This window comes from Sabethes cyaneus, chromosome 1 (assembly GCF_943734655.1).
Source record: "Sabethes cyaneus chromosome 1, idSabCyanKW18_F2, whole genome shotgun sequence".
Taxonomy (NCBI): Eukaryota; Metazoa; Arthropoda; class Insecta; order Diptera; family Culicidae; genus Sabethes; species Sabethes cyaneus.
Genome location: NC_071353.1, coordinates 71786098 through 71814067, shown reverse-complemented (window position 1 = coordinate 71814067; position 27970 = coordinate 71786098). Strand labels below are relative to the sequence as shown.

The window sequence follows — 27970 nt, the reverse complement described above, 5'->3', positions numbered from 1 at the left end:
TATCTTAGAGCAAGCACACAATGAAGTGATTCCACGGTAGTGCTCCACACTATGCTTATCACCTTTCTTGAACACAGGGAACATAAACGATGATTTCCAGCATTCAGGAAATATGTACCATTGTAAAGAGAGGTTGAAAATAGTGGCTATTGGAGATTTCAGAGCGTCGCAGCATTTTTTCAGTAAAGCCGCAGGAATACCATCAGGTCCCGGGCAGTAAGATTGTTTTGTACTTCGAATTGCATAAGCTACGTTTTCAGCAGTAACCAAGAAAGATTCAACTGAAATTTCATCTCTTGGAACGAAAGACAAAGCCTCGGCTACACTATCTAGTGAAATTGAATCAGAGTTGAACACACTCATAAAATATTTAGCAAACATAGCACATTTGCTATCGGTGGTAGAGGCTGATTCATCATTCATAAACATTGTAGATGGCAAACCATCTTCCTTCCGTTTGCTATTAACAAATCGCCAAAAATTCTTCGGGCTGCCGCGGAGGTTACGCTCAATATTGCGCACGTAGTTGCGATAAAGATTTTTGTTCAGGGTTTTGTATTTCTGACAAGCCAACTTGAACAAATAACGATTCCGCGCACTTCTAGATGTGTGGTAAGCACGCAGGCGGGCATTTTTACGACGTTTAAGATGGCTCAATTCCCGGTTCCCCCAAGCGGGTTTGCGGCGTGGACGAACTCGAGGGATATGTTGTAACATTAACTCTTGAATAGTGCTAGTGAAACCAGCAACTGCATCATCGACAGAAGAGCTCTCAGCCAAAAAGGACCAATCAGTATTATAAAGAGCCGCTTCAATTGCATCGAAATCGCCTCGTCGGAAGTCAAGTGCATTGGGACCGAATTCGTCAAAAAACAAAGCACCGACAGGCTTGTCATATCTAACCACAACTGGAGGATGGTGAGGGTCAATATTGCTAAGCTCGTCAAATGCATTAGTTACTGTGCAGGCTACCAGTGCTGAATGGTTAGCGAAAATAAGGTCCAAGAGCCGACCATTGTGATTGTGCACCGGATTGATCTGGTAAAGACCATTCAATGCAACGCCATCTAAAAGACAGGAACTGCCATTATTTATACTGGAAGACTGGTCATCGACGACTAAGTATTTATTGCTTGCATGCAACTTCCAAGACAGGCCAGCGCGGTTGTAATCGCCAAACAGCAGTAGATCATCATGCTGGTTGAGAGCCTCATTGACTCTAGCAATTGACGAGATATGCCGATCGATTACCTCTACTTCATTGCGTAAATTAGGTGGAACGTAGATGACACCAATCGCTAATTTTGTATTTCCAGTAGAGACAGTGACCCACAATTGCTCAAGTGAAACATCAGTAGCATCGAATAACACAGCAGACGAAAAACAACGTCGAACTGCAATGAGCACTCCACCGCCACACAACTTGCTACTATTGGCTGGGCTGCGATCAGCACGAAAGACGGTATAGTCCTCCCCGAACAGCTGAGTAGAGGTGATTTGTGAATCAAGCCATGTTTCAGTAAGAACGATGCAATCGTACGGTGAATCCGACACAGCCAGACTGAACTCGGTGATTTTACTACGAAGGTCTCTTGTATTTTGGTAGAACAATAGAACAGGCTCCGAGGCAGGAACACTCGTCGGGGACAAATTAATACGCGCAGCAGTGTCTCCGAATGATGAGCTATGGCAGAAGGAAACAAAATGATCTTTTTGCAAATTCATAGAAGGCATTAACTTAACTGGATTGGGGGCCCGGTGGCCCCCACAGTCCACCGATGGATGACTAATCAAGTTTAAACTGGCTGACGTGGGGCTACAGATGACTGAGCAGGTGTAGATCGATCGATTCGTGCAAGTTCGGTTGCACTGGGAAGCCAAAAATCCCGGGACCCACTACTGCGCTCCTCGAAAGCACGAAAATAAACTCCTGTTGGCCATGTAGACGGGTTCAGTGAAAGCTCCTTCAAATTCAAATCAACGCCGACTTTGAATGACACGAACCCATACGACTTCAAATCAGCATATTTTTTAATGAGTTTTTTAACAATCGGTTGAGCGCCCGGCATGCACGTGTCAACAAGTGTAGCTATTTCTGTCTCGGTGACGAACGGGGCAATGCGCGAGAGGTATATCCAGAATTTTTCTGCTGGCTTTGGAGCCTTTTCAACAGCAACAGAAGCATTATCAGCTGAGCGAGTGCCGCCAAACAATTTTTTATTAATTATCGATTGTTTCGGTGTAGCGTCTGGAGAGGAAATTCTCGGACGTTTATTTGTGCGATTGCTAGTTGAAATCACGGGCGTTGCAGCGGACGTCAGTTTATCAGATACAGATTTTATAAAAGCATTAGTTTGAGCAAGCTCATCCTTGATGTCATTCATGCAGCTGCTGATAACATTTGACACAGAGGAAACCACAGCATTACTTAAGTCAGGCGATGTTTGGTGTTTCAGTAGTTCAACCGATTTCAGGCAATCAGCACAAAACCATAATAAGTTTGATTGACTGTTAATGAAATCAAGATTCGCAGGAACCCAACCGAAGCATTTCATGTGTGCAACGCTATCGCACAAATAGCATTTTATTAGATTTAGATTTTTTATCGGCAGGGTACACTCATAGCAGCACTTATCCATGGCTTATGTGTAAGCAGAAAGAAACAAAAAGCAGCAGATGATGTTTGTTTGTTCGGTCGGTCAGGCAACTGGCCGGTTACAGTGATTGCACAAAGATGTCACTTTAACAATATAGCGCATAGAACAGACACGGAGATGGTCTATGCAGGCACAGAAAACAAAGGCACTCAAGTTCACAAATTAAGTAAATTAAATCGAAGTAAAACAAATTTTCCAATAACAGATTAAAGCAGAAATCCACTATGAGCCGTAATAACACTTTCAACTCAATCAAAGCTATAAAACAGGAGTTCCAGATAAGCTAGTCCATCTCATCGAGGCTCAGTACGAGGCGTTCTCGTGCAAGGTTTTGCACGACGGCCTTTTGTCCGACCCTATAAGGGTTACTGCTGGCGTAAGACAAGGCTGCATTTTATCACCGCTTCTGTTTCTCATCGTTATGGATGAGATATTAGTTGGAGCAATTGACAGTAGACCAAATCGAGGATTGCCTTGGAATCCTCTAACGATGGAGCAGCTAAATGACCTCGACCTAGCCGACGACATTGTCTTGCTCGCACAACGCCGAAACGATATGCAGAGCAAGTTAGATGACCTCTCCGAGAGCTCCCAAACAGCAGGTCTCACAGTCAATGTAGCGAAAACTAAGTCTATGGTAGTGAACACTGACAATGCCACCAACTTCACAGTAGCGGGACAACAAGTTGAGCAGGTAGACGCCTTTCAATATCTTGGTAGCCAAATAACGCCCGATGGTGGTACCAAGACTGATATAGCCACACGGATCAGGAAGGCCAGGGGTGCCTTTGCAGGGCTGCGAAACATTTGGCGCTCAAATCTTTAATTCAAACGTTAAATCCGTACTGCTGTATGCCTGCGAAACGTGGTGCGTCTCAGCGGAGACAACGCAAAAACTGCAGGTATTCATTAACCGGTGCCTGCGATACATTATTCGTGCCTGGTGGCCTGATAATTGGATATCCAACGAGGAACCCCATCGTCGGTGTCATCAACGGCCGATAGCCACAGAAATTCGTGAACGTAGGTGGAAGTGGATCGGACACACCTTGAGGAAAGGACCGAACGAGGTTTGCAGAGCAGCACTCGCCTGGAATCCATAAGGACAGCGTAGAAGAGGCAGACCCAGAGGCTCATGGCGACGGAGCTTAGCCAACGACATCCGGGCTGTAGACGAGAACCTGTCCTGGCGACAGGTAAAAGCCATGGAGCCAGCAGTGGAGATCTCTGATTTCATCCCTTTGTTCTGCCGGACCGGCGGACATGGCCACATAATTAAAAAAACAATAACCTTCTATCTCTGCAGTGAAGCTAGAAAAATCTTATTTATTGTATGTGAATTTGTAAAATCAGTTTTTCTATTTTTTTTCTTTTTTTGTAATTGTTGTATGACTTTTCCATGTACTACAAAATTGTACAAACAGTAAAAATACACAACTTTGCTGAAAATAGTATACCTCTATGTTTGCTTGTTTAGGAACTGTGGAACTTTGATTATAAAAATACCCTAATTTTGACTGCGAATTACTTGGCTACCGGCAGACGGATACATTTTAAACATTTTGCATTTGCTGATAGTTTTGCTAACTGACCAAATTCGTGACTTTAGTCATGACCATGAAATGCGGTCAGGGATATATTAATATTTTTTTTGAAACGATGATTCTACAATTGATGAAGGGACGGTAAGGGAAAGTAATGAAGAAGGAAAAAACCTGATTTAATCCACCTAGTGGTGAAAGGAACCTTTGTTATACGGTCTTACTTGCTATATGAGATAGAAATCGACATGTCTTCGGAACATAATTCATCTATTAGTTAACGTTGCATTGTGCGTTGGTTTACATAAAAATTTTGGAAATTGAAAAGCTTACAAAATTTGAACAAAATAGAAGCACTTACAAATTTTGATAGTTCTTTTTCTCATGAAATTGCTGAGTAAGTTGTTACTAATGTGGGTAAGTGCAAGTAAAAGTAAGTTGTAAGTAGCAATGTTATTCTTTAACATATACATTGCGTAGTAAAGGTCTAGTTTATAGCTTTTGAACTATGCATAATTTCCTGTAATGCCATTCTATTCGATTCACATCAATAAAGTTTTCTTGAAAAAATGTCATCAATTTTTATTAACCTTCGGTTACTCACGCTGTTGTATTCTGAACAACATGTGTAGGTTTTTGAATGCCATATTTACCAATCGTTGTTTAACTAACGTATATTCTTCAATAAACTTGTTATGAGCAAAATGTCTGAATTATTCAAAGTAATAATACTTTAAATTTGTTAGGAAAATAGATCAGCATAAACCGACAGCACAGAAACGAAGCAAGCAGCATGTGAAGTGTATCGCTATTGGCCCCAACTGGAATTTTTTCACGTTACTTCATATGGCAAAATACCGTCTGTATGTAGCAAAACTATCAGCAAATGCAAAATGTTTAAAATGTATCCGTCAGTTAATAGTCGAGTAATTCGGGGTTAAAATCAGGGTATTTTTATAATCAAAGTTCTACAGTTCCTAAACAAGCAAACATAGAGGTATACTATTTTCAGCAAAGTTGTGTATTTTTACTATTTGTATAACTTTGTAATACATGAAAAAGTCATACAACAATTACAAAAAGAGCTAAACTAGAAAAACTGATTTTACAAATTCAGAAACAATAAATAAGATTTCTCTGTCTTCGCTGAAGAGATAGAAGGTTACAGTCCTCAGCAAAATTTCTTGTAATAATATGCTCTAAAACTTTGCAGAACACATCAGTGTGTTATATTGAAACTGAAGAAAAATAATTTTTTTATTTCACTTTTAGGGGGATTAATCAAAATTTAAATTCTACCAAATGACAGAGCATTCAATTTCAAGAAACTCTTTCAAAGGTTCGATAAACTTAAAACCAAGTTTTCCTAGTCAAAACTCTAGTGCGCACGTTGTCTTTGGTTTTGGCTATTGCGCGCGAGTAACTGTATTACAAAAGTTGGCGCGAGCGTTCGAGAATTAATATCTTTTTACCGGTTTTATTGGTTTTAATTGTTATGAAACTTTGCATATATATTCGTAGTGTCAAAATCTCTCGTTTGATATTAAAATAATTGAAATCAGGTAAATTATCTTGGTTAAAATCATTATAAATTATTGTTAATTTTGGTGTGGTGTATACGATTGCTCATAACTTTCAAATTAAACGACCAATCAAAAAACCATTCAATAGTGATCTATCCGGCTATATTACCTGCCAAATAAAACTAATAGCGCATAAATCGGTTTGGCCATCTCTGAGAAACAGGCGATCATTTGAACCTTATTAAAAGTGGTTTTTTAAGGCTAACTTTTAAACTGCTTGTCCGTTTCCAATAAAATTTGGTAAAAAGTTTAGTAATAGCAAGAGCTTTCGTTTGGTAGTAAGATCGTTAAAATTGGTTGCGTAATTCCGGAGAAACGCGTGTCACGTAGTTTTCACATTATTACTTATAACTTTTAAACGAAACGTCGGACCGCAAAGCAATTCAATAGTGATATACTAGGCAATAATACCTTTCAAACAAAAGTAACAGCGGTCACATCGGTTCAGCCACCTTCGAGAAACAGGCGATAGAAAATGAGCTGCACACACACACATACACACATACACACATACACACATACACACATACACACATACACACACACACACAGACATTGCTCAGTTCGTCGAGCTCTATCGATTGGTATATGTGATTCGGCCCTCCGGGCCTCGGATCAATTTCGTGTTTTTCGACCAATTTCTAAACCTTTGTTATAGTATAACAAAGGTAAAAAAATCCTTCTTCATTACTTTCCCTTACCGTCCCTTCATCAATTGTAGAATCATCGTTTCAAAAAAAATATTAATATATGCCTGACCGCATTTCAAGGTCATGACTAAAGTCACGAGTTTGGTCAATTGTCATAGGAACGGAGCCTTTCTCCGAAGAACCGCGCTGAGAAACGCGGACTAACACGCTTTCGGACGAACAGCGTCACACGCAGTACCTTGCAAGTCGTAAGGGCCTGCATAATGTCGTCGTCCTGAAAGTAAAAACACGTTAGATTAAAACTTCTCGGTCGGTGGTTTCTACAGTAGGTGGAAGAAGAGGCAAAATTTGTGTCTAAAAATAGATCAACCCATGTCGCTATGGTTAATAAGGGGGGTTGTGCAGACTTCTTTTGTCCAGTGCCTCTGTGGTTCAAAGGTACACGGGTACCAGTGAACGACACGCCCTGGCAGGTGTTGTGAGTTCAAATCCGGTTATAATCTCTGATTACAGCTTGGTTCGACCTATGCACCTTCCAGCATTGGACAAAAGATAGGAATCACAACGACAACTTGTTAAGCATAGCTACCTATTACCCCCCCCCCCCCCCTTCCTTTCCACCCTTTCCCTTCATTCCCGGAAAAAATCCTTCATTACTTTCCCTTACCGTCCCTTCATCAATTGTAGAATCATCGTTTCAAAAAAAATATTGATAGTTTTGCTGCATACAGACACCATTTTTTCCATATGAAGAAACAAGAGAAAATTCCAGTTGGGGCCAAATTCTGGTACACCTCACATGCTGATTGCTTCGTTTCTGTGATGGCGGTTTATGCCGATCTATTTTCCCAACAATTTAAATGATTAATGCATTGAATAATTATGACATTTTGCTCATAACAAGTTTAGTGAAGAATATACGTTATACGTATAGTTAAACAACGATTTGTAATTTTATAACAATATGGCGTAGGAAAACCTACACGTGTTGTACAAAATACAACAGCGTGAGTAACCGAAGGTTAATACAAATTAATGAAAATTATTCAAGAAAACTCTATTGATGTGAATCAAATAGAATGGCATTACAGGAAATTATGCATAGTTCAAAAACCTATAAACTAGACCTTTACTAGGCAATGTATATGTTAAAGAATAAGATTTCCTCTTACAACATACTTTTATTTGCACTTACTCAGATTAATAACAGCTTACTTATCCTTACTGAGCAATTTCATGAAAAAATGACCTATCAAAATTTCAAAGTGTTCCTATTTTGTTCAAATTTTGTAAACTTATTCAATTTTCAAAAAATTTATGTAAACCAACGCACTACGGAACATTAACCAATAGATAAATTATGTTCCGAAGACGTGTCGATTTCTATCTTAAATAGCAAGTAAGACCGTATAACAAAGGTTCCTTTCGCCACTAGGTGGATTAAATCGGGTTTTTAACTATTTCTTTGTTTTTGCACATTAAATATGGGCCATTCCACGTCAAGTGGAAGCAAACTTGTAATCAATCTTTTTGGATTTTTATTTCAAATTCAGTCAGATTGTTCGTTTTGGGTCAAAAAGAAAAACTATAAGGTATACAGCCCTAAGGGTTGTACGAAAGGATGACGTAGGACTATATCAGATCATTAGATCAAAGACTGTAATCTGCATTTCTGGCATATGCATGTTTATAAGAATCTGTGAGTGCCATTGTTTAAGTGAATGTTTAACAGAGCGAAATATTCAGATTCAATTCTTCATTGAATACAATGCAATGGTGGCTTTTAAAATACGTGGACGGGGGTTCATAAGTAGAACGGCTGCAACTATTGAGACATAGAGATTTCTTTTCAAAATAACTTGTGTGCATCTTAAAGGTTGAAATAGTAATGAATGGCCAGCCCACATGTTATTGTATTAAATATGATTATTCGTAGCTTGACATGTTTCAATAATCTTATTGTACACAATTAAAAAAAGTGCCGAAGTCAGCAAAATTTTGCCGAGATTTGGACAACCGAGCATTCGGTAAAATTTTTTATTATGCCAAACGTTAGTAAAGATCCGTAAACGTCGATTTGCAAAACTGAAATTTTCACCGAACGCTCGGCTGTCCAAGTCTCCGCAAATTTTGTTGAGTTTTTTAAGTGTGTAACACACTTGTGGCCTTTAAAAGGGCCATTGGTTACAAATAATATTAAAGCCAAGGCACGTTCATCGCAAATACGATGTTCCATTCGACTGTCCTTCTCATTAGACATAAATGGCAACTGGCACGTAAGTTAGCGCCGTCGATTCACTGTCTTTTGCTCCGAGAAGGTTTTACTAGTTTACTTTCACAGTTTACCGTTTGTTACATAGCAGAAAATATGGCACATACGAAAAAATTTTTGTTTTATTTGTATGAGAGTCCTTATCATCCTACCACAAGGGTGAGGGGTCTCAAACCATCATAAAATAAATTCATGCCTCCAAAAACTCCCACATACCAAATTTGGTTCCATTTGCTTGATTAGTTTTCGAATTATGAGGAAATTTGAATAACGTCCTCCCTCCCCTCTCCTTTCGTAGAAGGGGAAGGGGTCTCAGTACACCATAGAAAAAAATCCTGCCTTCTAAAACCCCTACACACTAAATTTGGTTCCATTTGCTTCATTAGTTCTCGAGTTTTGAGGAAATTTATTTGTATAGGAGCCCCCCCCCCCTCTTACGCCCACCTTAAAATTGGTCTCTTATCCCATCCATAAAATTGCTGGTCATTTTATCTATCCAACGACATATAAATTGTTCAGTTTCGTTTTGCAGTTTAGTTGTTATTAGAATTTGAAATCTTTCATTCAACCGTTACACTTCTATTTTCGTTTTCACAAAGTGCTACCCAGTCTCAGTATAGTAAATAAAGACGTAGTCCTACGTCAAAAATCCCGAGTTTGGTGCCGATTGAACTCCCCCTCCTTTTAAGGGAGTCCCCCTTTTTTAAACAAAAGCCTGGTTTATGTCAAATCCGCTTATGTATTTTGTTTTACTTGTATCTCCGGAAAGATTAAGTCTAGAAGGACACTATTTTCACATTTTAGAAAAAAAAATGCCCAAGGAATTCAAGAAAAATAGTATTGTTTAGCACCAATTGTTACAGCTCGTCCTAATATAATTAATATTACAATGTAATGGCGGCGTAATCAACTTCGACCAGAATAGGGGAACCCAGTGCCGATCTGCTCGATTGATCAGAAGCGATCGTATGATAGAGATCGATCATATCGCTAGATCGATAGCCCAGTAGTTAAGTCAGTCGGTACCGTACCATCAAACCGTTTGGATGCGTCTGGAGTGTCATCTCTTGTGGCATCGATTGCCACAATTCGTTAAATCGTTCCGTTCCTTTCGCAACTGGTCCCAACAAACTGGTGCCGTGACCAGGATTGCGATTTGCAAGCAAACACTGGGTTATCCCGCTTGCTGGGGCTTTTTACGCGGGTTAGTCGCCAAAGTCCAATCCATCGTCCAGAGGAACAATTGGTCTCCATTGTTCACAGGAGTGCGCCATCGCTACGGCCCCATGGGAACCACGTGCTAGCGTTATTGCTCTTATGCTGCTGATTTATTATTCAAGGCCCAATATTCATTGGCAGAAGGTAATTATCTGTCCAAACTGATATACCTCTAGACTGGTGCGCTCTAGATTCGGATTTTTCTGTTATTTGTTGCAAGTTTTGATCATTCTTACCTACCGTCCTGGTCCGCGACGGTTTCCATTGCATCCGGGCTTAAGCCAAAGAGATTGGCTAGAATTACAACTGGCATCTTGCCAACGTTGAAAGTGTTTCGTTTATCATTATTCGGTGTTCGGCAAAACATGGTCCCATTGTCATTGACATCAGCAAACAGGAAGTTTCTGTTTCCCGCTTCTATTGGACCTGCGACGCTCCATCCCATTGAGTGGCAGTTACATATTGAGCTCTTGCTTGGCAGCTAAAGCTCCCGGATTCCTGTTGGTCCTGCGACGTTCCATCCCATTGAGCGGCGGTGATATATCGAGTTCCTGCTTGGCAGCTAAATTTCCCGGATTGAAATATACTAGGCATATCTAGCCTTGGAGAAGGTACGTACCTGTCCAAGCACCCTATATCCATCCACCAGTGCTACTGGTCTTAACTTTTTCCAGAAAACGGTCCCAGCAACGCTTTATTATCTATTTTCGTCGGCATCATCATCCCCGCCCGTGAGGTATATACAAAATGGCTGAAAGTCGGCATCTGGAGCGTCGACGAACATCGTTGCTGTCATCACTTGAGCGTGCTGGGCAATTTCTCACTACATACGAGGCAGAAAGGGATCGGCTCGAGGTGGCTCCGCGATTGGAAAACCTGGATGGCATTTGGCGCGAACTAGATGAGCTGCAAGCGGAACTGGAGGCATCCGAGGAAAGCAGCGAGGGTATGTCACTTAACAATGGAATTCGTGCAAAGTTTGAGGGTCAATTCTATAGAATAAAGGCTGGTCTGATCTCAAAATTACCTCCTTCCATTCCCGATGCTGGTACTTCCTCCGTGGTTTCCTCTAGTCTAAAGGGTCTTAAGCTTCCGACGATCACATTACCGGAGTTCAACGGTGATTACAAAGAATGGCTAACCTTTCACGACACGTTCCATGCACTAATACATGTCAACCGAGACGTGCCAGCAATCCAAAAGTTTCATTATTTCAAATCTGCAGTAACCGGGGAAGCTGCTCAAGTCATTGAGTCATTTGCGATAAGTGCTACAAGCTATCCACTGGCTTGGCAGGTGTTAGTCAGCAGGTATGCGAACGAGTATCTTTTGAAAAAGCGTCATTTGCAGGCGATGATGGAGATTCAACGTGTGAAAAGAGAAACTGCTTCAACATTGCACGGGATCGTCGATGACTTCGAACGCCACACAAAAATACTACGACAACTTGGAGAACCTGTGGACGCCTGGAGCACCATGCTAGAGCACTTACTTTGTGTGCGCCTTCCAGATGAAACCCTGAAGGAATGGGAAGTTCACGCTTCTACGACAGAGAATCCTTCCTACGCAGCGCTTATTGAGTTCCTACTCCGGCGTATTCGTGTACTAGAATCCATTTCCGTAAACCACGTAAACCAAGCTGGTTCACAATACGCAGCATCTACCCATGTGTCAGTAAGTCAAAGGTCCTCCCATATAAGATCAACGTCTAGCGATGCGGTTGAAAATTTTTCCATCAAATGTTACGCGTGTGAGCAGCACCATCCATTGGTAAAGTGTATCAAGTTTGGTCGTATGAGTGCAACTGACCGTTTAAGTCTGGTTAATATCAATCGGTTGTGCTTAAATTGTTTTCGAAGTGACCATTTCTCCAGAAACTGTCCATCAAAATACACCTGCAGGTTTTGCAAACGACGTCATCATTCCCTCCTCCATTCCGGGTTCGGCGATAATTATAGTCAGCGTTCGGCCAGTGCATCTACTAATGTGCATTCGACTACAACGGGTGAACGTTCCTCAACACAGGTCGTTTCTGCAGCTTCTGCTATCCCAGTGAATGTTAATAGTAGTCTACCACATAAGAAGACAGAGAAAGGTATGTTTATGTTGACAGCGGTCGTGGTAGTTACTGATCGTTATGGACAGGAGCATTTTGCACGCGCTTTACTTGATTCCGCTTCCCAACCGAATCTGATAACTGAACGGATGGCCCAAATTCTGCGACTGAAGCGAAACAAAACGAAAATTGTCGTCCAAGGAGTTGGAGAGCAATGCCAAAATGTTAGGGAATCAATGCAAGTTAACGTTTCATCTCGAAAAGAGGACTTCACAGTGAATGCTGAATTTCTTATTCTCCAGAAAATCACCTCCGATCTACCAATGCATAGCGTTGCGATTGATCAGTGGAATATTCCATCCAACTTGTTTCTAGCGGATCCACAATTTTTCAAGCGGGCGCCGATTGACATGATTCTAGGAATCGAGCACTTCTTCTCATTTTTTAGAACAGTAGCGAGAGTTCAATTGTCAAAATCTCTTCCAATGCTTGTCGAGAGTGTTTTTGGTTGGCTTGTCTCCGGTTCAACACAATTATCGAGTACAACAGAGCAGCATTCACCGAGTAAAATTGTTGCGGTGTCTCTATGCAGTTTAGAAGATAGTATTGAAAGATTCTGGAAGGTTGAAGAATTGCAAACCCGATCCGACTATTCGTTAGAAGAGAAACATTGCGAAGAACTATTTTCATCTTCTACAACAAGGACCGTTGATGGACGTTATATAGTACGTCTGCCCCGCCGTGCTACGTTTGATGAACTGATCGGAAATTCAAAATCAACAGCGCTGCGACGAGTCCATGTGCTAGAAAGAAAATTAGAACAAAATCCGGAGCTGAAGGAAGACTAAGAAATTTATGACGGAGTACCTCTCCCTCGGACATATGCGGCTTGTTCGAGAGGAAGACAGGCAATCTCAAAAAATATGTTACCTACCACATCATCCAGTCGTCAAAGCAACGAGCACTACGACGAAAGTTCGCGTAGTTTTCAACGCATCGGCTAAAACCTCTACAGGCTCGTCTCTTAATGAAGCACTGTTAGTAGGTCCTGTGGTTCAGGACGACCTCCTATCAATTATCCTTCGGTTTCGAACCTTCGTGGTGGCATTGGTTGGCGACATCGCGAAAATGTATCGCCAAATACTACTTCATCCGGATGATACACCATACCAGAGAATTTTATGGCGTTTTAGTTCAAAGGAACCGGTTAAAACCTACGAGTTAATGACAGTAACGTACGGCTTAGCACCCTCTTCCTTTCTTGCTACTCGCACCTTGCAGCAATTAGCTGCTGACGAAGGTGAACTGGCCTCCAGAAAAGTTTCTATGTAGATGATTTCATAGGTGGAGCTGAATCAGTTGATGAAGCTATTAAACTGAGGACGGAATTAATCGAACTTTTAGCAAAAGGTGGATTCCCCTTGCGGAAATGGACCTCCAATCGATTATCGGTTCTCAATGGCTTGTCGTCCGAGGAGATTGGAACTCAGTCGTCGATAAAATTTGATGCTGATGAAGCCGTAAAGGCGCTTGGTATTTCCTGGGAACCGGAATCCGATAAACTTCTTTTGGATTTTAAAATTCGGCAACGTAATGGGACGGCTACGAAACGGTCGATACTTTCGGAGCTCTCTCAGATATTTGATCCTTTGGGCCTGATCTCGCCAATACTCATCAAGGGGAAAATGTTAATGCAAAAACTATGGTTACTTCCGTGTGCATGGGATGAGGAAGTCCCAGTCGAAATTGCTGCCGCTTGGGAAGAATTATCTTCACAAATGCCAAAGGTTGCTAACTTCCGTATCAGTCGCTACGCTCTTTTACCAAACGGTTCGGTTCAGCTTCACACATTCTCAGACGCATCGGAAGCAGCCTACGGAGCGTGTACGTATGTCAGATGCATTAACGCTTCCGGAAAAATACGCGTTCAACTCCTAATATAAAAACTCGTGTGGCACCGCTGAAAAGAATCACATTACCTCGTTTGGAACTTTGTGCGGCCAATGTAGCGGCAAAACTCTACGCTAAAATTATCCGAGCGCTTCAAATTCCCATCAGGAAGTCCTACTTCTGGTCCGATTCAACGGTTACTCTTCAATGGCTTCGCTCCCCGCCAAATACTTGGAAAACTTTTGTGGCAAATCGGGTTTCAGAAATACAAGAATTGACCCACGGAGCCTTTTGGAATCATGTCATCGGTACACAGAATCTTGCGGACTTGCTATCCCGCGGTATGAATGTTGATGACTTTCTGGAGAGCGCTTTGTGGAAGTACGGTCCAGAATGGCTATCCTGTCCCGAAAATAAATGGCCAAGCACAAAGCTCACGGATTATCCCATACAGGGTAAAGAGCGACGGAAGGTAGTTACCCTTGTTGTTAGAGCTAAATCGGTCTCAAAGGACATTAATCCAATTTTCACCAGATTCTCTTCCTTTGAACGTCTGCTCCGCACTACCGCTTACATACTTCGATTCATAAGCAACGTCAAATGTAAAACACGTACACAACCACAGCCGACTCAGCCCAATCTGCCAGGAACCTACCTCACAGTTGAACGTATAGCTCTCGCCGAGCAAACACTACTTCGCCTGGCTCAAGCAGATGTCTTTCAGCAGGAGATTAAGGATCTACGAGAAAATAAACTTGTAGCGAAACATTCACCAATTCGACTACTCTCTCCGTTTTTAGACCCAGAGGAAATCATTCGTGTAGGGGGAAGACTAAGACTCTCAGACCAGCCATTTCTATCCAAACACCCCGCCCTTCTGCCAAGTAACCATCCAATAACACGCCTTATTGCCAAGTCCCATCATCTATCACTTATTCACGGTGGCGGCCGTCTCACCCTCGCTGCCACGCGAGAAAAATATTGGCCACTGCATGGCAGAAGGCTTTGTCGCAGCATCATTCGTAACTGCTACCGATGCGCCCGAGCCGATCCACCAGCGACAACCCAACAGATTGGACAACTTCCCTTGCATCGAATTACACCCAGTCGACCGTTTGCAATATCTGGAATTGACTTTGCTGGACCATTGTATCTAAAAGCAGTACACAAGCGTGCTGCTGCTACAAAAGCATACGTCTGCATTTTTGTCTGCTTTTGCACGAAGGCGGTGCATATTGAACTAGTCAGCGACCTATCAAAATCAACGAGTGCATTTTTGTCTGCACTGCGCCGTTTTATCTCTTGTCGCGGCCGGCCGTCAGATGTGTATACAGACAACGGCAAGAACTTCGAGGGTGCCGCGAACGATTTGGAGGAAGTCTATCGCATGCTTCAAAATGATTCGAAGATGCAGCAGATAATATCAGATCGTGACTTTGGCCGTATCTCATGGCATTTCAACCCGCCGAAAGCCCCACATTTCGGAGGATTGTAAGAGGCGGCCGTAAAAGTGGCGAAACGACAACTATACCGGCAACTGGGGAACGCGAAGCTGTCTTTTGAGGACCTGACAACCGTACTGACGCAAATAGAGGCGAGTATGAACTCGCCACCCATCGTTCCTCTTAGTGAGGATCCCAACGACATTTCCGCGCTCACTCCAGCACATTTCCTGATTGGAGACATGATGCACTCACTTCCTGAAAGAGATCTACAGCTTATTCCAATAAGCCGTCTTGACCACTATCATCGTCTACAAAAGGCTTACCAACAGTTTTGGCACTACTGGAGAACCGAGTATTTGCAGGAGATGCAACGTGATACCAAGACTTGTCATCCCAATACATCCATTCAACCAGGCAGACTCGTTGTGTTATCTGACGAGCTTCAGATGCCAGTAAAGTGGCCGCTTGCTCGCATAATTTCAATTCACCCCGGGAAGGATAATTTGGTGCGCGTCGTTACACTGCGTACTAATCGAGGCATTATAGTACGACCGATAACGAAAATATGCTTATTACCATTAGAGGACAATAAGGACCTGGAGGAGCGGGCGATACCAGAACTAGGTGATCAACCAGCGTCAAACCATCCTGTATCATCCATGCGAAATTAGGAGAAACGAATTTAGTTCGAAATTATTTGTAAACATGTTCAAATTGTTATACCTTATATATATACCTTAGTCGATAATGTTAGTTAAAAGAAAAAATTGTTTGAAAATCGTATTTCTCAAAGGTGGCGGCGATGTTACAGCTCGTCCTAATATAATAGGACACCATACGAACCATTGCTTTTCAAGAGATGGCGCTTTTCTAGTGGTAGTAAAATCAAAATTTCTCACTTATTTATGTTTACCTACCTGAAAAACAATCACTAATCATATTTTATTTGTGGTACAGTTATTCTGTTATACTTAATTTTCATGATTTCTGCCTAATTTTGATAAAAAACAAACATTTTCTATACCTCTCCATAGCATCTTACTACCAGTCATCCGAGAGCCCTAAAAAGCTAAAGCCCTATAAAGATACATTTATAGGGCTTTATGAAAAGTATGTTTGCGACATTTCAAAAATCAAATTTCGCAACATGAACGCAATAAATAAAAACAATGTTTACTAACTATTTTTTGGTTCAGGTGTCAAACGTTATATTGCGATTAGCGATAAACACAAAAGAAACTGAGATGCATGAGAGAATAAGGGTGTTGATTTCAGTAAATTTATTGTCGCGCAAAATTCAGCTTTTACGGAAATGCACACTATGCGCTACGAGGTAACGACATCTGTTGTATTCAACAGGGAAACATTGATAGTTTCAAGCATACTCTCACGCATGGCGTATGTTGAAACACTTACGCCAACTTCTGTTATTTATTATCAGAAACTAGAGGCAGTGTCCTATTAATATTACAATGTAATGGCGGCGTAATCAACTTCGACCAGAATAGGGGAACCCAGTGCCGATCTGCTCGATTGATCAGAAGCGATCGTATGATAGAGATCGATCATATCGCAGTGCATATGTGCAGTCCGCAGAGAATAAAAATTTGTAAAAAGACATTGTGTGTCATCTCTTGTGGCATCGATTGCCACAATTCGTTAAATCGTTCCGTTCCTTTCGCAACTGGTCCCAACACCAATGCTGTCAAACAATTTTTGAATTCGATTTGAAAACTAAATTTCTATTTTTCTCTCAATGAAGACAATTTGATCTAAAAATCTTAACTCCATCGTATTCCCCAGATTTTTTTTACATAAGAATCACTTACGTCACGAGGTATTCTTGTCTACAATTTTCTACAATAAAAATAAATAAACTAATTGCAACGAGTTTATAAGGAATTATGTGTTGACACAATGAATAAAAGCCTCCCAGATGACCTCGACGTACGATACTCGAAAGTCGTACGAGGTCGAAAAAACCTGTCGTCGTATGCTAAAATCTCAGCAAGTAGGAGAGGCTATTGGAGTCAATAGGATCGTAGCACTAACCCCGCAATTATCCTGACTCTAATAGTTATCTGCGAAGCCTGTTGGTCAAAAACAGAAGGTCAAGTTTTAAAAAGGGAATGTAGCACGTAGCACCTAAGCTTTGCTTTGCTTTTTTACAATGAATAAAACGTTGTTTTTTTAAATATTGGATTTAAATTTTAATTTGGCAGGGAATTGTTTTTCAACAAAGGTTTGTATACCTATGATTGATTGCATAATTGTAGGCGATATAAATAAACATGATCTATAACGTTCTATTAATGTATTTTTAATGTTTTACTCAGTTATAATCCTCTACTATAGTGTGAAAAGATACTATAGTGTGAAAAGACAATTAATGCAAAACACATGGTAAAACATTGCGAAATACATACTGATCAATGTTACCCTATGCTTTTAAAACTAAAACTTTGATGAAAAAAAAACTATTTAGCAACCTAAAGGTTATCCTGAAACTGGAAGCATTAACTGTTTATATAGTGAGCAGACCAGTACTTCTTTTAAAAATAAGAAATACCGCATTATTTTTATTTATTTAAGAAAAACTGGAGATCAATGTTACCACATTTTATGGCATATCACGAAAATCAAATATGAAGAGGATAGATTTCTTTTAAATTCTCACTGTATATAGCCCCCTAACAGTGCTCTGTTGCCCTTTTTGCTAGGTTACTGAATAGTTGAACCATATTACACATAAATATAACATAATAGTGCAACACATATTGTGATGAAAATCAACAGCGGTTAAAGTTTTTGATAGAGAAAGCATATACATAACACGATATATTACCTTTGGCGGGGCGCAGATTCGCCCGCACCCAGCGTCTGTTATTGTGCTAATATTGAATGAGGAAGATGTTTATGTACAGCTACACCACGCGCCGGCTTAGTAATTTCCTTCTAAAGAATTCGTTACTCGTTTCCTCTACCACTCGTTTCCTCTACACTGTAATATTGTGATTTTACTTGTCGATGCCTTTCGAATTAGCTTTCTCTTTTTAACATCCGTGTCTGGTTAGCTGATAAAATGTTATTATAGTGATAAAAGAGACACAATATGAACGTGGTTGATAACAAAAAGTAAAACATAACAACAATACACCGGGCAAAACATATGAGACAATGTTATCATAAAAAAATAAATTTACATCAAAAGTAAAGTTGATTTAAATATTTACCTTCAAATGGTTATCGTATTCCACAATCAGTTTTCTACCTTATATTGTATAAGCAATTAATATTTTTCCTCGTTTTTAAGCACAGAAGAATCTGTTGAATTTAGTGATTTGCTATCGTATTTAATGTTCTGAAATGTTAAGAATAAAAATATAGATAACATTATTTGTTGGGATTAAGAATTTTAGTGTCAATTTCAGCCACATAATCTCCGTGCAAAACCCTACTCTGCAAAATTGAAAAAATCGGTTTTTTTGGGAGAAAAAAATCAGACGGGTTGTGTACAAGACACGACCGCATATATAGGAGACGCAGGACTACGTAAGTCTCTTTGTAGTGATAGTGGCATGTATTCATGCTTGTAATCATTCGATTCTTCATGCATACATGCTATATGCAACATATATACATGCTACATGCGTTGTATGTAATATTTATCAAAGAAGTAACATTGCATACATTCCATTCTCAAAAGATTGTGCATTTGAAAACAATTTAACAAAATCAAGAACACAAACTATTGCTTTCCTGCTACCTTACTGAAATTAAAGATTGTTTTTATTATCCATGGTTTCCCACGTTGAAGGGATTTTACCAATTCAATCCTATTTTAACAACAGCACATCTTTCCACTACACTTCCAATGAAACAAGCATGCATGCGTATTCATACAAAGTCGTATTATAACCGAACACTACAGCTGTAGCACATTTTTCCAACACAGATATCAAGTTCGCCGAGGTTTAATCGTCTCGCAGTAAAGAATTTGCGATCTTTCGGGACAACAAACTTGCGTCATTTTTTCTGGCACACTTCCCTAACACAGACATCAAATTGGACTAGGTTTAATCGCGTTGGTAAGAAATCTTTTGGCACAAGGGGCTTTGTTACTCTCTCTGGCGTACTTCCCAAGCAAGGACATCAAAATGGTCTAGGTTGAACCGCGGTGTTAAGAAATTTTGTTGAAATTAGGAAACTTTGTCACTTGTTTTGGCTTACTTCCCAAGCACAGATATCAAATTGGTATAGGTTTAGATCATCGTAAAGAATCTTCCAACCAATCACGAAGCGAGAATTCTGGTAAAACATAGGTTCATTATTTTCAATTTTTCAATAGTTCAACATCAAGAATCCATACTTTTCTTCATTTGGGTCAATTCTTAGAAGATTTTCCGATCGATTGGTGTAAGAATATTGAAAATCGATCGGAAAACCGCTGAGCTATCAGCGCTCAAAACCTTTCATTTTTCGTGACGCTCGCATTTTTCGATTTTTTGGAATTACACCCTATCTCAAAACTTGCCGTAAGACGTAGTCCTACGTCAAAACATACCTACCTTCAAAAATGTTATGTCAAATGGATTTTTTGATATTATATATCAAAATATTGCTCCTTTAAGGCCAAAAGCATAACTACTTGTGTTATTTGAACCACAAAGCAATAACATGACTATCCAGAGCTTAGAATAACATATTGTTAATCTATACCTATAAAGAAAGATTTCTGTCTGTCTGTCTGTCTGTCTGTCTGTCTGTCTGTCTGTCTGTCTGTCTGTCTGTCTGTCTGTCTGTCTGTCTGTCTGTCTGTCTGTCTGTCTGTCTGTCTGTCTGTCTGTCTGTCTGTCTGTCTGTCTGTCTGTCTGTCTGTCTGTCTGTCTGTCTGTCTGTCTGTCTGTCTGTCTGTCTGTCTGTCTGTCTGTCTGTCTGTCTGTCTGTCTGTCTGTCTGTCTGTCTGTCTGTCTGTCTGTCTGTCTGTCTGTCTGTCTGTCTGTCTGTCTGTCTGTCTGTCTGTCTGTCTGTCTGTCTGTCTGTCTGTCTGTCTGTCTGTCTGTCTGTCTGTCTGTCTGTCTGTCTGTCTGTCTGTCTGTCTGTCTGTCTGTCTGTCTGTCTGTCTGTCTGTCTGTCTGTCTGTCTGTCTGTCTGTCTGTCTGTCTGTCTGTCTGTCTGTCTGTCTGTCTGTCTGTCTGTCTGTCTGTCTGTCTGTCTGTCTGTCTGTCTGTCTGTCTGTCTGTCTGTCTGTCTGTCTGTCTGTCTGTCTGTCTGTCTGTCTGTCTGTCTGTCTGTCTGTCTGTCTGTCTGTCTGTCTGTCTGTCTGTCTGTCTGTCTGTCTGTCTGTCTGTCTGTCTGTCTGTCTGTCTGTCTGTCTGTCTGTCTGTCTGTCTGTCTGTCTGTCTGTCTGTCTGTCTGTCTGTCTGTCTGTCTGTCTGTCTGTCTGTCTGTCTGTCTGTCTGTCTGTCTGTCTGTCTGTCTGTCTGTCTGTCTGTCTGTCTGTCTGTCTGTCTGTCTGTCTGTCTGTCTGTCTGTCTGTCTGTCTGTCTGTCTGTCTGTCTGTCTGTCTGTCTGTCTGTCTGTCTGTCTGTCTGTCTGTCTGTCTGTCTGTCTGTCTGTCTGTCTGTCTGTCTGTCTGTCTGTCTGTCTGTCTGTCTGTCTGTCTGTCTGTCTGTCTGTCTGTCTGTCTGTCTGTCTGTCTGTCTGTCTGTCTGTCTGTCTGTCTGTCTGTCTGTCTGTCTGTCTGTCTGTCTGTCTGTCTGTCTGTCTGTCTGTCTGTCTGTCTGTCTGTCTGTCTGTCTGTCTGTCTGTCTGTCTGTCTGTCTGTCTGTCTGTCTGTCTGTCTGTCTGTCTGTCTGTCTGTCTGTCTGTCTGTCTGTCTGTCTGTCTGTCTGTCTGTCTGTCTGTCTGTCTGTCTGTCTGTCTGTCTGTCTGTCTGTCTGTCTGTCTGTCTGTCTGTCTGTCTGTCTGTCTGTCTGTCTGTCTGTCTGTCTGTCTGTCTGTCTGTCTGTCTGTCTGTCTGTCTGTCTGTCTGTCTGTCTGTCTGTCTGTCTGTCTGTCTGTCTGTCTGTCTGTCTGTCTGTCTGTCTGTCTGTCTGTCTGTCTGTCTGTCTGTCTGTCTGTCTGTCTGTCTGTCTGTCTGTCTGTCTGTCTGTCTGTCTGTCTGTCTGTCTGTCTGTCTGTCTGTCTGTCTGTCTGTCTGTCTGTCTGTCTGTCTGTCTGTCTGTCTGTCTGTCTGTCTGTCTGTCTGTCTGTCTGTCTGTCTGTCTGTCTGTCTGTCTGTCTGTCTGTCTGTCTGTCTGTCTGTCTGTCTGTCTGTCTGTCTGTCTGTCTGTCTGTCTGTCTGTCTGTCTGTCTGTCTGTCTGTCTGTCTGTCTGTCTGTCTGTCTGTCTGTCTGTCTGTCTGTCTGTCTGTCTGTCTGTCTGTCTGTCTGTCTGTCTGTCTGTCTGTCTGTCTGTCTGTCTGTCTGTCTGTCTGTCTGTCTGTCTGTCTGTCTGTCTGTCTGTCTGTCTGTCTGTCTGTCTGTCTGTCTGTCTGTCTGTCTGTCTGTCTGTCTGTCTGTCTGTCTGTCTGTCTGTCTGTCTGTCTGTCTGTCTGTCTGTCTGTCTGTCTGTCTGTCTGTCTGTCTGTCTGTCTGTCTGTCTGTCTGTCTGTCTGTCTGTCTGTCTGTCTGTCTGTCTGTCTGTCTGTCTGTCTGTCTGTCTGTCTGTCTGTCTGTCTGTCTGTCTGTCTGTCTGTCTGTCTGTCTGTCTGTCTGTCTGTCTGTCTGTCTGTCTGTCTGTCTGTCTGTCTGTCTGTCTGTCTGTCTGTCTGTCTGTCTGTCTGTCTGTCTGTCTGTCTGTCTGTCTGTCTGTCTGTCTGTCTGTCTGTCTGTCTGTCTGTCTGTCTGTCTGTCTGTCTGTCTGTCTGTCTGTCTGTCTGTCTGTCTGTCTGTCTGTCTGTCTGTCTGTCTGTCTGTCTGTCTGTCTGTCTGTCTGTCTGTCTGTCTGTCTGTCTGTCTGTCTGTCTGTCTGTCTGTCTGTCTGTCTGTCTGTCTGTCTGTCTGTCTGTCTGTCTGTCTGTCTGTCTGTCTGTCTGTCTGTCTGTCTGTCTGTCTGTCTGTCTGTCTGTCTGTCTGTCTGTCTGTCTGTCTGTCTGTCTGTCTGTCTGTCTGTCTGTCTGTCTGTCTGTCTGTCTGTCTGTCTGTCTGTCTGTCTGTCTGTCTGTCTGTCTGTCTGTCTGTCTGTCTGTCTGTCTGTCTGTCTGTCTGTCTGTCTGTCTGTCTGTCTGTCTGTCTGTCTGTCTGTCTGTCTGTCTGTCTGTCTGTCTGTCTGTCTGTCTGTCTGTCTGTCTGTCTGTCTGTCTGTCTGTCTGTCTGTCTGTCTGTCTGTCTGTCTGTCTGTCTGTCTGTCTGTCTGTCTGTCTGTCTGTCTGTCTGTCTGTCTGTCTGTCTGTCTGTCTGTCTGTCTGTCTGTCTGTCTGTCTGTCTGTCTGTCTGTCTGTCTGTCTGTCTGTCTGTCTGTCTGTCTGTCTGTCTGTCTGTCTGTCTGTCTGTCTGTCTGTCTGTCTGTCTGTCTGTCTGTCTGTCTGTCTGTCTGTCTGTCTGTCTGTCTGTCTGTCTGTCTGTCTGTCTGTCTGTCTGTCTGTCTGTCTGTCTGTCTGTCTGTCTGTCTGTCTGTCTGTCTGTCTGTCTGTCTGTCTGTCTGTCTGTCTGTCTGTCTGTCTGTCTGTCTGTCTGTCTGTCTGTCTGTCTGTCTGTCTGTCTGTCTGTCTGTCTGTCTGTCTGTCTGTCTGTCTGTCTGTCTGTCTGTCTGTCTGTCTGTCTGTCTGTCTGTCTGTCTGTCTGTCTGTCTGTCTGTCTGTCTGTCTGTCTGTCTGTCTGTCTGTCTGTCTGTCTGTCTGTCTGTCTGTCTGTCTGTCTGTCTGTCTGTCTGTCTGTCTGTCTGTCTGTCTGTCTGTCTGTCTGTCTGTCTGTCTGTCTGTCTGTCTGTCTGTCTGTCTGTCTGTCTGTCTGTCTGTCTGTCTGTCTGTCTGTCTGTCTGTCTGTCTGTCTGTCTGTCTGTCTGTCTGTCTGTCTGTCTGTCTGTCTGTCTGTCTGTCTGTCTGTCTGTCTGTCTGTCTGTCTGTCTGTCTGTCTGTCTGTCTGTCTGTCTGTCTGTCTGTCTGTCTGTCTGTCTGTCTGTCTGTCTGTCTGTCTGTCTGTCTGTCTGTCTGTCTGTCTGTCTGTCTGTCTGTCTGTCTGTCTGTCTGTCTGTCTGTCTGTCTGTCTGTCTGTCTGTCTGTCTGTCTGTCTGTCTGTCTGTCTGTCTGTCTGTCTGTCTGTCTGTCTGTCTGTCTGTCTGTCTGTCTGTCTGTCTGTCTGTCTGTCTGTCTGTCTGTCTGTCTGTCTGTCTGTCTGTCTGTCTGTCTGTCTGTCTGTCTGTCTGTCTGTCTGTCTGTCTGTCTGTCTGTCTGTCTGTCTGTCTGTCTGTCTGTCTGTCTGTCTGTCTGTCTGTCTGTCTGTCTGTCTGTCTGTCTGTCTGTCTGTCTGTCTGTCTGTCTGTCTGTCTGTCTGTCTGTCTGTCTGTCTGTCTGTCTGTCTGTCTGTCTGTCTGTCTGTCTGTCTGTCTGTCTGTCTGTCTGTCTGTCTGTCTGTCTGTCTGTCTGTCTGTCTGTCTGTCTGTCTGTCTGTCTGTCTGTCTGTCTGTCTGTCTGTCTGTCTGTCTGTCTGTCTGTCTGTCTGTCTGTCTGTCTGTCTGTCTGTCTGTCTGTCTGTCTGTCTGTCTGTCTGTCTGTCTGTCTGTCTGTCTGTCTGTCTGTCTGTCTGTCTGTCTGTCTGTCTGTCTGTCTGTCTGTCTGTCTGTCTGTCTGTCTGTCTGTCTGTCTGTCTGTCTGTCTGTCTGTCTGTCTGTCTGTCTGTCTGTCTGTCTGTCTGTCTGTCTGTCTGTCTGTCTGTCTGTCTGTCTGTCTGTCTGTCTGTCTGTCTGTCTGTCTGTCTGTCTGTCTGTCTGTCTGTCTGTCTGTCTGTCTGTCTGTCTGTCTGTCTGTCTGTCTGTCTGTCTGTCTGTCTGTCTGTCTGTCTGTCTGTCTGTCTGTCTGTCTGTCTGTCTGTCTGTCTGTCTGTCTGTCTGTCTGTCTGTCTGTCTGTCTGTCTGTCTGTCTGTCTGTCTGTCTGTCTGTCTGTCTGTCTGTCTGTCTGTCTGTCTGTCTGTCTGTCTGTCTGTCTGTCTGTCTGTCTGTCTGTCTGTCTGTCTGTCTGTCTGTCTGTCTGTCTGTCTGTCTGTCTGTCTGTCTGTCTGTCTGTCTGTCTGTCTGTCTGTCTGTCTGTCTGTCTGTCTGTCTGTCTGTCTGTCTGTCTGTCTGTCTGTCTGTCTGTCTGTCTGTCTGTCTGTCTGTCTGTCTGTCTGTCTGTCTGTCTGTCTGTCTGTCTGTCTGTCTGTCTGTCTGTCTGTCTGTCTGTCTGTCTGTCTGTCTGTCTGTCTGTCTGTCTGTCTGTCTGTCTGTCTGTCTGTCTGTCTGTCTGTCTGTCTGTCTGTCTGTCTGTCTGTCTGTCTGTCTGTCTGTCTGTCTGTCTGTCTGTCTGTCTGTCTGTCTGTCTGTCTGTCTGTCTGTCTGTCTGTCTGTCTGTCTGTCTGTCTGTCTGTCTGTCTGTCTGTCTGTCTGTCTGTCTGTCTGTCTGTCTGTCTGTCTGTCTGTCTGTCTGTCTGTCTGTCTGTCTGTCTGTCTGTCTGTCTGTCTGTCTGTCTGTCTGTCTGTCTGTCTGTCTGTCTGTCTGTCTGTCTGTCTGTCTGTCTGTCTGTCTGTCTGTCTGTCTGTCTGTCTGTCTGTCTGTCTGTCTGTCTGTCTGTCTGTCTGTCTGTCTGTCTGTCTGTCTGTCTGTCTGTCTGTCTGTCTGTCTGTCTGTCTGTCTGTCTGTCTGTCTGTCTGTCTGTCTGTCTGTCTGTCTGTCTGTCTGTCTGTCTGTCTGTCTGTCTGTCTGTCTGTCTGTCTGTCTGTCTGTCTGTCTGTCTGTCTGTCTGTCTGTCTGTCTGTCTGTCTGTCTGTCTGTCTGTCTGTCTGTCTGTCTGTCTGTCTGTCTGTCTGTCTGTCTGTCTGTCTGTCTGTCTGTCTGTCTGTCTGTCTGTCTGTCTGTCTGTCTGTCTGTCTGTCTGTCTGTCTGTCTGTCTGTCTGTCTGTCTGTCTGTCTGTCTGTCTGTCTGTCTGTATGTTCCTTATAGAATCGAAAACTACTGAACCAATCGGCATGAAAATATGCATGTAGAGGTTTTTCGGGGCCAGGAAAGGTTTTAGTGATGGTTAGAAACCCCTTCCCCCACTAAGAGGGGGGGCTGCCATACAAATGAAACACAAATTTCTGCATAACTCGACAACTAATCAAGCAAATAGAACAAAATTTGTCATGTGGGTGTTTTCGGTGACAAGAATTTATTCTATGGTAAATTGAGACCCCTCCCCTCTTTATAAGGGGAATTATAACTCCTCTCCTCTTTAAAAGGGGGGGCTTCCATACAAATTTCCTCATAACTCGAGAACTAATCAAGCAAATGGAACCAAATTTGGCATGTGGAGGGTTTCGAGGGCAAGAATATTTGCTATAGTAAATTAGGACCCTCTTCACTTTAAGAGGGGGGGGGGGCTCCTGTACCAAAGAAACACAATTTTCCTCATAACTCGAGAAGTAATTAAGCAAATGGAACTAAATTTGGCATGTGGGTGTTTTTGGAGACTAAATTTTTTTCTATGATGAGTTGGGACCCCTCCCCGTTTTAGGAGGGGGGATCCTATACACATGAAATACAAATTTCCTCATAACTGAAGAACTAATCAAGCAAATGGAACAAAATTTGGCACGTGCAAGTTTTCGAGGGCAAGAATATTTTCTATGGTGAATAAGGACCCCTCCCCACTTTAAGAGGGGGGGCTCCTATACAAACGAAATACAAATTTCCTCATAACTCGAGAACTAATCAAGCAAATGGAACCAAATTTGACACGTGGGTGTTTTTGGAGACAAAATTTTTTTCTATGATTAACTGGGACCCCTCCTCACTTTAGGAGGGGGGCTCCTATACAAATGAAATACAAATTTTCTCATAACTCGAGAGCTAATCAAGCAAATGAAAGCAAATTTGGCATGTGAAAGTTTTCGAGGGCAAGAATGTTTTCTATGGTGAATTAGCACCCCTCCCAACTTTAAGAGGGAGGGGGGGCTCCTATACAAACGAAATACAAATTTCCTCATAACTCGAGAACTAATCTAGCAAATGGAACCAAATTTGGCACGTGGGTGTTTTTGGAGACAAAATTTTTTTCTATGATGAATTGGGACCCCTACACACTTTAGGAGGGGGGGCTCCTATACGAATGAAATTCAAATTTCCTCATAACTCGAGAACTAATCAAGCAAATAGAACCAAATGTGGCATGTGGAGGTTTCTGGAGGCAAAAATATTTTCTATGGTGAATTAGGACCCCTCCCAACTTTAAGAGGGGGTGCTTCTACACAAATGAAATACAAATTTCCTCATAATTCGAGAACTAATCAAGCAAATGGAACCATATTTGGCATGTAGGTGTTTTTGGAGGCAACCATTTTTTCTATGATGAATTAGGACCCCTTACCTTTTTAAGAGAGGGGGCTCTCATACAAACGAAATACAAATTTCCTCATAACTCTAGAACTAATCAAGCAAATGGAACCAAATTTATCATGTGGGTGTTTTTGTAAGCAAGAATATTTTCTATGGTATATTTTCTATGGATTTCCCCACTTTAAGAGGAGGGGGGCTCCTATACAAATGAAAAACAAATTTCCTCATAACTCTAGGACTAATCAAGCAATTGGAACCAAATTTGACATGTAAGTGGTTTTGGACGCAAGATTTTTTTCTATGGTGAATTGAGACTCCTCTCTTCTTTAGAAAGCGAGTTATGGCCCATCTCCCCTTTAAGAGGGTGGGCTTCCATACAAATGAAATGCGAAATTCCTCTTATCTCAAGAACTAATCAATCAAATGGAACCAAATTTGGCATGTGGGAGTTTTAGATGGCAGAAATTTTTTCTATGGTGAATTACGACCCCTTCCCCTTTCAAGAGGGGAGCTCCCATACAAATGAAATTTAAATTTCCTTATAACTTGAGAACAAATCAAGCAAATGGAACCAAATTTGGCATGTGAAAGATTTTGGAGTCTTGAATTTATTTTACGATAGTTAGAGACCTCTCACCCCTGTGGTAGGGGGATATGGACTCGTACAAATAAAACAGAAATTTTTGCGAAACTCAAAAACTAATCGAACTCGAGAAATTCGAGACTCTTCCATAAAACATAGTCAATACAAGACCACAAAAACTATCTATAGTAACACTAGATCATTCAGGACGAGACGGTCGCGAGTGTTGCCGGTGACCCGCCGTCGGAAGCGCCGCCCACTGGGGGGCTTGCATAACTCGAGATTGTGACAAAGATCATCCGAGATTCATGATTTATGTACAACACAGGTTAATTTGTGGCAATACGAAGTTTGTCGGGTCAGCTAGTATTTTATAAAATGATTTTCTAATATCTCATATGCTACTGCATTTGTTATTTAATACCTTAATAATTTTTGTTATTTAATACCTTAATAATATTCTAAACTCTGGATAGTCATGTTATTGCTTTGTGGTTCAAATAACACAAGTAGTTATGCTTTTGG

At 42.1% G+C, this 27970-nt stretch overlaps 3 protein-coding genes across 3 annotated transcripts; 2 read left to right on the top strand and 1 right to left on the bottom strand.

Moving 5' to 3' along the window:
* Window positions 1-1796: 1796 nt before the first annotated feature.
* On the bottom strand, window positions 1797-2639 carry LOC128745816 (uncharacterized). Its single transcript, XM_053842889.1, has one exon. It carries the CDS (start codon window positions 2637-2639, stop codon window positions 1797-1799), a length of 843 nt encoding a protein of 280 aa, XP_053698864.1.
* An 8029-nt stretch (window positions 2640-10668) lies between these two features.
* On the top strand, window positions 10669-12825 carry LOC128745815 (uncharacterized). The gene has a single exon (XM_053842888.1). The coding sequence runs from the start codon at window positions 10669-10671 to the stop codon at window positions 12823-12825; it is 2157 nt and encodes a 718-aa protein (XP_053698863.1).
* Window positions 12826-13105: 280 nt separating this feature from the next.
* Window positions 13106-15362, top strand: LOC128745814 (uncharacterized). The gene is made up of 3 exons (XM_053842886.1): window positions 13106-13277; window positions 13322-13865; window positions 13946-15362. The coding sequence occupies exons 1-3, from the start codon at window positions 13106-13108 to the stop codon at window positions 15360-15362; spliced, it is 2133 nt and encodes a 710-aa protein (XP_053698861.1).
* Window positions 15363-27970: the final 12608 nt, after the last annotated feature.

Excerpts from the sequence above, each read along its gene's own strand:
- LOC128745816 (XM_053842889.1), bottom strand. The coding sequence starts at position 2,639 with ATGGATAAGTGCTGCTATGAGTGTACCCTGCCGATAAAAAATCTAAAT.
- LOC128745815 (XM_053842888.1), top strand. The coding sequence starts at position 10,669 with ATGGCTGAAAGTCGGCATCTGGAGCGTCGACGAACATCGTTGCTGTCA.
- LOC128745814 (XM_053842886.1), top strand. The coding sequence starts at position 13,106 with ATGTATCGCCAAATACTACTTCATCCGGATGATACACCATACCAGAGA. Across the intron at positions 13,278-13,321 it reads GCAATTAGCTGCTGACGAAG|GTGGAGCTGAATCAGTTGAT; the intron begins GTGAACTGGCCT and ends ATGATTTCATAG. Across the intron at positions 13,866-13,945 it reads GCAGCCTACGGAGCGTGTAC|AATCACATTACCTCGTTTGG; the intron begins GTATGTCAGATG and ends ACCGCTGAAAAG.